The following is an 11,330-nucleotide window of genomic DNA, read 5'->3' as shown; positions in this document are numbered from 1 at the left end:
GGTTGATGACCTCCGGCGCTACAATAAAAACACGAAGTTAGATTTTTTTTAAAAAAAAAGGAATAAATATGATAAAAAGAGAACGTACAGTTCTTACGGGGTCGTCCACGTTTACGAGGAGGTGGATTAGCAATGAATGACTTGTCCGATTGCCCATCCTCTCCTTCTTCACTGGGGCTCCGCTTGCGTTTACTCGCCTTGGATTTCGTGCTTGGCGCAAGTACGAGCGTATTCTTCATCTTGGCGAGAGCCTTTGCAGGACGATCACGACGTGTGTGCATCTCCACCTTAGGAATATTGAGGCGGGGAACCACGAGGATCGTCGGAGCGTTTGCAGATGCAGCTGGGAGAGGAGTGACAGGCAGCATAATGCCAGGAGGTGGCGTGGGAGACAGGAAAAGAGGGATAGGCGCGTCGGCGGAACCCACGCCAGGAGCACAAGAAGGTCCGGCAGCAGGAAAGCTGTGGGGCGGAGTGGGCGAAAACCGAATTAAATCGGGTGAGTCAAGAAGACCCACACGACGTTTCTAAAAAGAAATGTTAGAAATCAAATGAAAACAATGAAAGATAAAAACTTACGAAGGATGGCGAAATTGGCTGGACAGATTCCTCGCGAATGGGCGATGGAGTATGGACAGGCGAAGGAGCGCGTTCTGCAATCGGCGATGGGTGACGACGAGCAATAGGCGTAGACGGCGCCAGGAAAGGATTTGCCCTGACGGGCGCGTCACAAATCGCAGGGAGAACTTGAAGAAGTTCATCATTACTCAAAGGAGTAATGATGAAGTCTCCAGTAAGACAATCCTCCTAGAAATATAGAGGTTAGACTAGATAAAAAGAAGAGATAAAAAAAAAAAGAAAAAACTTACCTCAGCATAATATTCGTCTTCGAGAGGTGCCTCGAGCATCCACTCATCCCAATCCGGATTGGCGTGATCGGTACTCAAGACGGCCCACGCATTGTAAAGCGATTTACGAACGCGAAGGTCACCGGGAGTTTCTTGAGAGCCATCATCGAGGGAACGGACGTAGTGAATCTATAGGACGAATATTAGCATAAGAATAAAAAGAATGAATGAAAAAAGACGACGTACCATAAGCGGGTGAACAATAGTCAACAGATTAGCGATGTCTTCACCATCGCAGTCAGCGAGACCCTCCTCGTCGAACAACGAGCAAGCCGAGTAGTAGACAGCATGGGTAAAGACAGAACCGTCGAAAAGAATTTGCCAGCTTGCCATGATGAAATAAGAGATGCGAAGGGAAGAATGGGGACCTTGAGAAAGAAAAGACGACCAAAAAGGGGTCCTCTTTTATAGCACGAGAAAAACAAAAAGGTCACCATGTTCCAGAGGAACTCCGTGTCCGATTTGTTGCGGTTCCTGCAAATCATTGAGAATCGAAGAACTTAAGAAAGTTTATTGGGCGCTTGCGTCTAAAAATAGAATTTCGGAAGCTTTGAGCTTGACGTGCGTGAGATGCATACTATAACGGGAAAAACGTCGGTGTGGCGGACATTGACAACTTCAGAAATTGTCAGTCGTATGTCAGTCGATCCTGGAAAATCTTGGCGATCCGTCGCTACAATATGAAAACGTGTGAACCACAAGACAAAGTCCAGAGAAAGATGTCCTCAGCGGGGAATCTTGCAATGACCGAGGACAGTCAGTACTATAGTGGGGGGGAGATGATACGGATGAAACCATCTCACCCGTATAAAATTCAATTTTAACGATTTTACCGATAACAGGTCATCTCTAATAAATACACTACATACAATTGCAATGATACAAAGAGTCGATGCGCATACCCGGCGCAGTTGACTAAAAATGCAAATGCGTGGAATCTGAAAATAGGACAAAGGCTTTGGAACTGGCAGCAGTACGCGTCGTGACATTATACTTGGATCCTATCTAAGATTCACCTACCATGAAATAGAGCACGAAGAGGTTCTAGAGTAAACACCCAACGCAGGGAGAAGAATTGCATTACTACCAAAGGGTTTAGAAACACATAATGGATTTATTGTGAAAACTCGTGCTTATACAAGAAATACAGAAAAGACGACATAGATGCTTAAACGGCATGTCTGAAACATGGAAAGACTAAACTACACCTAGGTAGTAAACGTATGAAGACTTAGCGTGGCTCCCAGCCATTCAGAAAGTCATGTACGGCAGTTCCCGCATACGCATCAAAGACTGATGCGTCTGAACGTCACAAGTACAAACATGAGAAAAAGACACATTCTATTATATGAAATATAATAAGAACCCCCTGACAATTAAGAAAGACATTTGAAAACACCTTCGGAGTGTCTCCCGACCTCCGTAATGAAAAGACGAGCCAAGACAAGGCATTTTAATTAAAAACTCGGAAGCGACGGAAGGCCGAAGACTATTGGTAAACACGTACGCATGCGCATCAACGCATCAGGAAACGTTAATCATTTTGTGATGTCATCTGTCAAACCGGTAAACCGGGCCATAGAAAGAAACACGCGAGATCATGCCAAGCTAAGAATAGCTACGTCGGCTAACTCCGTGTACGCATCAAACACTTGATGCGTTTGAAAATGAAAGACGCGACACTACAAAATCTGTAGTGTTCACAGAGATAGACTACAAAATATACCACACGTTCATTAAATTTCATATTTGTAATTCGGACCGAAGTATCCCGCATTAAAACACATGTAAAACATAGATAGGGGTTCCTGGAGTATATAAGGAGCGCGCTGGCAGGTCAAAAGGGAAGCAATCGTCCCCCGTTGACCAGCTAGTTGCACTCCAAGTAGAGACTTAGGAGGTGGACAGTTGTAATCAATTAAAGGAGATTTCTTCGTGGTCAAGAAAAGTACAGTGTGAACGAAGCCAGCGTGCTTGGGAGTCAACTTGCTTGGAGACTTTTGAATAAGAGGTTTTAAGGACACAGTATCATTTTAGACGAGACAGCGTACTCGTACCCTTGGTTTTGGAGCGTAGTGACATAATAAAAACTCACGGGAGTCATAAAAGTCAATTAAAGTCGTGTTTTGTGTTAATAAAAGAAACTGTGATCAAAGAACTTTGCATTTAAGAGACCAAGTTCCCAGAAAGATATACTTTGTTCTATTGAACTATTCTAAACCACACCTTATAATAAAAACCCAATTTTGAACGAAAACTCTTGAGACTTGAACCTAAGAAGACAAAAGTGGTATTTCTTAATACCAAAGGCCCTCGAACTCTTGCACCGAGATTGTGATAGTGTGTGTGTGTGTGTGTGAGTGAGTGTTAGGTGTTTAGGGTTTTCCCCCGACGCGCTTGATCCTTGTTTGCGTGTTTCGCACTTTCACGTTCATCCCCGTGCAAAGCGTATCACAGGCCCCCCATAGCTTAGGGGATTTTTATCTGGACATTCTACTCATGGATTTTTCAAAATTTCTTCAATTTTCCTCCAGACAGGCCTGAGGCCTGCCTGGATTTTTTCCAAATTTTCCTCTGGATACGGATCAGGGATTTGACATGAATTTCAGGGGTCCTATTCTTACAGTGTTTTGCATGTGAGATTGCACTGCAAATCCCACGAAAACTTGTTTGCATTTGTATTTCGTGACCTGAAGTAACCATTTTGGGTTGATTTTGGGTGTAGAACGCATGACATCAACCACAACCTACAAATGCAAACAAGTTTTCGTGAGATTTTGAGTGCAATCTCACATGCAAAGCACTGTACTTACTATGTTTGTTCAGGTGTTTGAAACCCATCAGGTGTTTGAAACTGTGGATTATCTTACCTTCCACTTGCCTTGGGGCCTCAGAATTTTGACAGAAGGTGTATTTATGTATTAAAGTTATTGTCTCAAAATTTTAGAACGAGAGCCAAAGATTTGTGGTCTGGGGACATGGATTTGTGGTTTTCATTACACCAGACAAACAAAAGTAATGGGATGTTCTCTCAGATCCCTCCAGATCGGCTTGACTGTTTATTCTAAAACTTTCCAAATGCATTTGAATGGCATACTTAAGTTCAAATAAAAAAATTTAGATAGTGAGGTGAAGTTGTTGTTTCAGGAAGGGCAACAGACCAAATTTTGCTGTCTCAAAAAACATGACATTTGCATGACATTGGCACATCATCCATCAGCCAAATTCATTGTTACCTAGTGTGACACGAGCTTCAATCTCCTGATATATCTGAACCCTGAGCACTGGAATGCCTCCGACAGCGAACACAACACATTTATATTTTAAAAAAGTAGATATTCATATAGAAGAGAAAAAAGATTATTGGCTTGTAAAAATTTAAAGAATTCGATGAAGTGGTGAGGCAGAAATCGCACAGCAGTGAAAAAGTTTCAAACACCTGAACAAACATAGTAGTTCGGGCTCAGGTGCCATGTCTGGAACAAAATAATGCCTAATCAGGCGTTATTTAACACCCGTTTGGGAACAATCAAAAATTAACACCCAATTGGGATTGCCATCAAAATTAACACCTGAATAGGCAGGCAGCCCCTAACACACACAATCTTCCACAAATCCATAATTTGTGCCGCAGGCTGAAAAAAAATAGCTGTATTCTATGTTTACCTCTACTTATGTGGTCAGTAAAATTTGAAATGTTTGAAATCACAGTAACATAGTTAACACCTGTTCTGGAACCTGGGAAATTTTAACACCCAATTGGGATTAACGCCCCGAGCAGTTCACCTCCCTACAGGCCAGAAAAATATTTGAATAGCTCACTTTACTTGTGATAAATTGTAGGATACTCCAATGGGAACCCAGAATGCAATTTTGAACCATTGGGAAGAAAAATTGTGCTGTTCTGAGCATATAAAGTCAGTTCTACTCAATGCAATTGCTCATCAAAGTATGAGTCAATGCTAATAAAATATTTCAGGGTATGTGGAAGCACTTTACATACAATTCTCCTTCCTAATGGCATGTTGCCATGCAGCAGGCAACAAAAAAAGAATCAATAGGTTAAAAAAATTGTTGTGCTGCTATCAAATGCTGATACATGAGCTACTGGTATGTTATTAATATTTCCTGGCATTGCCTTGACCTTCATGTGCAAAAGAGTTGTATTTATTTGAAGATCTGGACTGTATTACAATAAATCTATCTAAAATTGTAAATAAATCTGTCAAAATTGAACAACTCTTGCTCTTGATCTACAATTTTACATATGTAGTCAGGGTAAAGTACCCTACTTCTTAGATGCACATTTTTGAAAAACCATTGACTGTTCATGGCTCCAGAGCCGTAGTTCGTTTGTTCGTTCGTTGTGATCGAAAGCCATCAAAACGGTTCCTGGGTCTCGGCTAATGGGCTGAGTTCTAATTTTGACCGCATTTGGTCTGAAAGCTTCAACTTAGAATAATCTTTGAGTGAAATGACGGTGCGACGCGTTGTCGACGCGTGCAGCTTGTCCAAGGTCCAAATTAGCATCTATGGTGCAGCAGACACAAGAAACAGACCTCGATGTATTTATAGAGGTCAGCCTCAGGCTCGAGCTCAGCTGTGGGTCAAAATGCTGTGTAAGAATGCTGTTCTCTCCGAAGACTAGTTATTACTCTTATTTTAAAGTAATCCCCGGCTTTCGTCTGTACATGTTTGCCTCCCCTCCATTTCTGGGTCCGGAAGCCAAAGCTGCCGAGCGCAGGCTTGGCTCTCTCTTGGTTCCTTTCGTTCGTGCTCTCTGAGTAGCTCGTTTATATCAAGTTTCCTCTGTTTCTATGTTCCGAATCTAAATCTATTGTTTGGTGGCTACCTTTCCTAAACTGTCTTACTTCCCTCTGTTGTTCTCTTCCTCGAACTTTATATGGTGCGCATGTGAGTTTCTATCTATTCGCTTTCCCCATCTATTCATCGCCCATGTCTTCCCTTCTTATCATAGGTTTTTTCGCGCTCGCTTCGGGCAGACGCCTTGCGATCACAAAGCCTGGTGCTAAGTCCAGAACTTGGTATTGTTACTATTCCACCACCATCCAGACCTCTACAGGCAACATACTTCCTGCGGACCTTCGCATCTACAGCCCAATCAACGACGTCGTTCATCCTGACAACACCATTGCTTTTGTTATCGCAAAGGCTTATATTCCTCCCAACGACACCACTTTCCTCGATGTCCTACACTTGGCCATCTGCCCTGGTGACCCCTCCAGCGAGAGTTACGAGGAGTCTCTTCCTGACTGTCCCTACCCTTGGATCTTCGGTGTTGGTCATGTTCCTTCAAAATCCGAAACCTTAACCGACACCAACACGAAGATTTTCCCCGTTTCTCACACCGAATATGTTCGTGAATCATCTAGAAAGACCACAGACCGCGGTTTTTTGCGGTCTATAGACCAGTTTCGGTCTGCATCAGTTTTAACCGGTTTATGACCGGTCTTTAGGCCAATATTTTAAAATTATGAATCGGTAAATTTATTAACATCTCTAATAGCTTCAAAACGAGCCCAAGAACGTTAAATCCCGTTAGGTATTGGTGCTTCTATAAAATAAGTCTGGTACATCTATTATTCCCAAAAGTAATTTACATTTTAATTCATATCTCTCTCGTTTTTTTACCAAATCGTACGTTCTTGGGTGCGTTTTAAAGGGTATTTAAGGGGCTACAAAAAACCGGTCCAAACCGGTCAAGACCGGTTCACGTTAACCGGTCTTTTTGCGGTCTTTACATTTCAAAAATAAAAGACCGTAACCGCAGGTCCGGTCTTTTGCGGTCTTGGTCCGGTCTGGTTATGGTCTTTTTCCAGTCACGAGACCGGACTTCCAAACACTACTCCAGCGAGAGTTACGAGGAGTCTCTTCCTGACTGTCCCTACCCTTGGATCTTCGGTGTTGGTCATGTTCCTTCAAAATCCGAAACCTTAACCAACACCAACACGAAGATTTTCCCCGTTTCTCACACCGAATATGTTCGTGAATCATCTAGAAATTCTTATGTTATGTTCGTTCTTTGATTCTTCCTTTTTTCTTGACTAATATACTTTCCTTCAAGCTGTGCCTACGATGGCGATGCTCCTCGATGGACCAATACACCCGCCCCGCTTCCTCAGGCGTGTGTCCAATACTTTGGCATCTGTCACTCCGTCCTTCCCAATGGCCATCTCCATGTCAATGTGGAGTCAATTATCCTCAGCCTCGTGCCTCTGTCAAGCCCAGATCAATCTACGATTTCCACTCCAACGAGGAAATGAAAGTTCCAGGCTATTGCATCACCATCAACGGCCAGCAAAATTACCATGTACGTTTTTTGCCCATTTTCCATTACTTGGGATTAATTTTTCGCATAGAAATTCCATTCCACCTGTTAGTGCTTCATCATCGTATGTTCTTTCTTGGTCGTTCATCAATACCTCAATTCACATGACCTTTGAGCATGTCGGTTCCATCAATCAATGCGTCCTCGGCGACTCTGTACGTTCATCTTTTTCCATCACTCCTACCCCAACTGACATTCGAAATACTCAGCATCTCTGTTCCTCTCAATAAGGATGCTTTGCCTCTGTATGTACCTGTAATTTTGCACATACAAATTACAGCTAACATTCTGATCACACAGCATGCAGGTTCCCCTCGGTAACCCTGCTTCGTCATCGTACATTTTTTTCTCTTGAGGTTACATTCCACGTTTGACATATTTCTCAGAGCATTGACTATGCCCAATTATGGTGCTTCGTCGTCGTGAGCTTATTTTTCAAAATATATTTGTATTACAGCTCACATCATGACCTATCAGGATGTCGGTTCGCCTTCAGTCTGTGCCCCCCGTCGATATCAACATGCACCCTGATTCTGGAGCTGCACCTTCACCCCTCAGCACCATCGACGATTTCGAAGCAGACGAGTCTCTTCCCCCTGTTGCTTCGCAATCATCAAAGGCAAAAGGAAAGAAAAAGGCAAAATTTTGATCATTCGTTATCTATCTTCATCTCCAATTAACTGTACTTTACTTGATTGTACGATATGTAAATAAGCAATGGTGAAATTGTTTTAGTACTTACAATTCTCTGTGGTTCGTTACTTGGGCTGAAACAAAACAAGTGCACGACATAAATAAACAATTGCCTCCTTATGTCGTACCGTCATGGTTCTTTTGTTCTGACAATACCCGGATCATGATTTTATTTTAAATGTCGATTATGAATTCAAATGGCAGGTTCCATCCAACTCGCATCCCTGTTTAGGTTCCCCTCGATTGAATCTTCGCGTCGATCTTGGTCACCAGACAGAGGTGGAGTCTGCACTGTCCACCGAGCCGATGTAGAGCAAAATCTGCCCCTTCATGCTCGTTCCACACATCTATGGATAGCTCCTCCACCTTCTCCCTCTTTTTCGCTGATCATGCAGCTGTTGGGGGTAATGCTTTTTTACGCTCTCCATGTTCTTCCACCACTCATACTATTGAAGATCCACCCTATTCTTTGTGCTCAGACAAATCTCCCTCTCAAACCCACAATGCTATTCTTCGTATTCTAAATGAGATCAGCAGTGATAATCTCCATCCGTCCCTTTCAGCTTTAGCTCAACTAATCACAGTATGTATTTTTTTGGTATTTTATCGACATCAGCTTGATCAACTGCCAGCCCAAATCCAATGTCTATCGCACAGACAACTTCATTGACGGCATTCTTCAGATGCGACATACCAATGTGATCTTTGTCTGGAAGAATATTTCACAGGTCTTCTCCGATTACAGTCCCTTTCCCAATGCAGCTTATGCTGTCTCAATGTTTATTCCAAGCATCGAACCATTCCACTCCCTCGACTTTGCTTGGGCACTGTTGACCTTCGTCAATAGCCACTTCAGTCAGAGCCATACTCGATTTCGTGTTGTTTCACTTGCCTTTGTTCTCGGACCTCAAGGGACGTATGCACTCATCCTTTTCGATCGCAAGTTCCGAGCCACCTATGTTAATGCACACTGCAATTCGAATGGTTCCCCTGTTCAACGTTATCAGGGGTGTCCTGTCACATTTCTACCTTCGGCTCATGTTGTTCCTCTCTTATCTCGTAAAGTCCTCGATGACCTTGATGAAAATGTTCGGTATGTGTCTTATCAATCTACATTATTATTCGACTGACTCTCACATTTTTCTATCAGATATCTGTCGTATACTTAGTAACTCGATTTTATCTGTTTCTTTTTGTGTTGCTTACATCTTTATTGACGTTAATTGTCTTTCTAAATAACACAACCCACATGGCTGTATATAAAGTTGTGAGTGGTCGATGTATTTCTCATCTTCGATGACTTCCTGCACTTTCATTCATTGCTTATTTTTGCCACACTTACCACGAAGAGGTTTCCCATTGTTTTCATTTCTCATGCCGATCTCTGATCTTCCCTTTGAAGTCATCAACCTCTATACTCAAACCCCTGACATTATTGTTTTACCACCATCTGTTCGTCACGAAATAATCTCAACAGTGAATAATGTTTGGGATATTGGCATTGCCGCGTCATTGGCTTCTTTGGCTGCTTTGATTACAGTGTGTTCCAATGTTTATGACTTTATTTCGTATCTCATCTTTCCTGCAGCCCAACACAGCCATACATCGGACCGACATTCAATATGACGCCGTTCAAAATGTCACCTCTTCACAGCCCATCTTTGTTTGGGTTGAAACTCCATTTATTCTTCAACGACACCTCTACCGCTCTCCTTTCGCTGTCATATTCTCCGTGGATTGTTTACCCCCATTTCATTCCCTAACCCTCGCCTTTCTCATTCTCCGGTTTATGGACATCTACATTCGCGAGGGTGACTATCGACGATTTCAACTCCTCGCTCTGACCTATTGTTTCACTCACACTTCTGTTTATGGTGTCCTTTTCTTTGACCATCGGCTCGCTTTTGTTTTCAACATGGCACATGTGTGTGCTGAATCAAGATCCGACTGCCATCGGTTTTCACATTCTCTCCATCCAATCACAAGTGTGCCGGGGCAAAGTGTCTCACTTGATTTTGTTTCGGATCTTATTGGAAGAGCAAGGTGACCTTCATTATTTTATTCATGGTTCAATTTTCTAACCAGTTATGCAGAAGACTTACTCAAGGCCAAATTTAACCAGCCAAAATATCATATTTTGTACTCCCCTTTTGATTCTCCTGATTTTGTAGCATTTGCTTCGGATCTCGTTGTAATAAATTGAAGGTGACCATAATTATTCTATTCATACTTGGACCTTCTGATCAGTCATGCGGAAAAGCTTCCTCATCGTCGAATAAGCAGCCAAGATTTGTCTCAGATGTTGTATTCCGGGCCTTTCAGTTTTCTTATGTTCGTCATATCTATTTTGATACTTTCGTGTCACTTTCAAGCGATACACCAAGTTTCCCTCACTTCAGCCCCTGGTCTTCAACCATGTTTACAATCCTATCATCGGGTATGTCGTCAATTATTCTTATGGTATCAACCTATCTCTCTAATCTTCTTAACAGCATTCAAATTCGTCTCGACACTTTTTGCCCATTTATTCAATGTCAACTCTACCGTTAACTCTTTCCCATCATCGCAGGAGCATACTGAAAAGGTATGGTGTTTCCTACTATACGAAACATTCACTAATTTATTCGTCAAGAAATACCATGATCATGACATTGTCTTCCTGTCAGAAACAATTAACATTTTATGAAGTCTTTCTGACATGCCAACATCTCCAGATTTAATGGCATGAACGACGAGAAATCAATTGTTCTATGGGATGATTTTGATTTTGATGTAAGTGAAAAAACCTTCAGGTGACGAATGACGTGCTCACGATATTTTCACAAGATCCCCCCCCCTCTCATGTATACCACTGATCTCGACTAATTCTGAATAAGAACTCTGTATCATGTATTCAATCAAATTCTACGTAGCATTACCAGTTGTAATCATATTGAAGAATTTCATATGTTGTGTGCGGGTGAGCCATAGCTAATTAGCATTTTGTTCTACGACTCGCACCTTCTACAAAATGTCAGCCCTCTGGACGATTGGTCCCATTTCCACACCTCGACTGCAGTGGGGAGAGATTCGCCATGGACATGTCCACAAATGCCCGACCTGCGATGTTGTCCTACTTACAGGCGAATCCCCAGGTTTTTGTTGTGGTCCACGGGGATCTAAATTCAATGAAGTTCAACCCCTTCCCCCACTTCCTGAAGAATATAATGCATTCATTAATCATCCTGACATCTCACAGAAATCCCATTTACTCAACCTGATATTTTCATTCGCCTCTCTTGAAACGACACATGCATTTCCTGATATTGCCGGCCCACCTGGTTTTGTCGCAATTCAAGGGAAAATTTACCATCGAATACGACCTACTCATCAAAATTCAG

The 11,330-nt window shown here is 42.4% G+C and overlaps 5 protein-coding genes across 5 annotated transcripts in view; 4 read left to right on the top strand and 1 right to left on the bottom strand.

The window, feature by feature from the left end:
- The window catches only part of LACBIDRAFT_326834 (uncharacterized protein), a gene marked incomplete at both ends in the record, with an annotated part of 1,433 nt that extends 192 nt beyond the window's left edge, over positions 1 to 1,241 (bottom strand). Inside the window, 4 exons of the mRNA XM_001880599.1 lie at positions 89 to 527; positions 580 to 807; positions 870 to 1,037; positions 1,095 to 1,241. Coding sequence (XP_001880634.1) covers positions 89 to 527; positions 580 to 807; positions 870 to 1,037; positions 1,095 to 1,241 — 982 coding nt within the window. The remainder of the gene's footprint in view (positions 1 to 88; positions 528 to 579; positions 808 to 869; positions 1,038 to 1,094) is intronic.
- A 4,279-nt stretch (positions 1,242 to 5,520) lies between these two features.
- LACBIDRAFT_326833 (uncharacterized protein) lies at positions 5,521 to 6,471 on the top strand (the record flags this gene model as incomplete). The annotated part of the gene is made up of 5 exons (XM_001880836.1): positions 5,521 to 5,527; positions 5,577 to 5,677; positions 5,712 to 5,814; positions 5,887 to 6,284; positions 6,436 to 6,471. The coding sequence occupies 5 exons, from the start codon at positions 5,521 to 5,523 to the stop codon at positions 6,469 to 6,471; spliced, it is 645 nt and encodes a 214-aa protein (XP_001880871.1).
- A 262-nt stretch (positions 6,472 to 6,733) lies between these two features.
- Positions 6,734 to 7,906, top strand: LACBIDRAFT_326832 (uncharacterized protein; the record flags this gene model as incomplete). The annotated part of the gene is made up of 6 exons (XM_001880835.1): positions 6,734 to 6,942; positions 6,994 to 7,053; positions 7,289 to 7,412; positions 7,565 to 7,593; positions 7,644 to 7,679; positions 7,735 to 7,906. 6 exons carry the CDS (start codon positions 6,734 to 6,736, stop codon positions 7,904 to 7,906), a joined length of 630 nt encoding a protein of 209 aa, XP_001880870.1.
- Positions 7,907 to 9,021: 1,115 nt separating this feature from the next.
- LACBIDRAFT_297031 (uncharacterized protein) lies at positions 9,022 to 10,068 on the top strand (the record flags this gene model as incomplete). Its single annotated transcript, XM_001880834.1, has 5 exons — positions 9,022 to 9,043; positions 9,101 to 9,118; positions 9,353 to 9,489; positions 9,539 to 9,993; positions 10,044 to 10,068. 5 exons carry the CDS (start codon positions 9,022 to 9,024, stop codon positions 10,066 to 10,068), a joined length of 657 nt encoding a protein of 218 aa, XP_001880869.1.
- Positions 10,069 to 10,365: 297 nt separating this feature from the next.
- Positions 10,366 to 10,636, top strand: LACBIDRAFT_297030 (uncharacterized protein; the record flags this gene model as incomplete). The annotated part of the gene is made up of 3 exons (XM_001880833.1): positions 10,366 to 10,387; positions 10,443 to 10,534; positions 10,583 to 10,636. The coding sequence occupies 3 exons, from the start codon at positions 10,366 to 10,368 to the stop codon at positions 10,634 to 10,636; spliced, it is 168 nt and encodes a 55-aa protein (XP_001880868.1).
- Positions 10,637 to 11,330: the final 694 nt, after the last annotated feature.

Source organism: Laccaria bicolor, genomic scaffold, assembly GCF_000143565.1.
Source record: "Laccaria bicolor S238N-H82 LACBIscaffold_11 genomic scaffold, whole genome shotgun sequence".
Taxonomy (NCBI): Eukaryota; Fungi; Basidiomycota; class Agaricomycetes; order Agaricales; family Hydnangiaceae; genus Laccaria; species Laccaria bicolor.
This window is presented reverse-complemented; position numbering and strand designations above follow the sequence as displayed.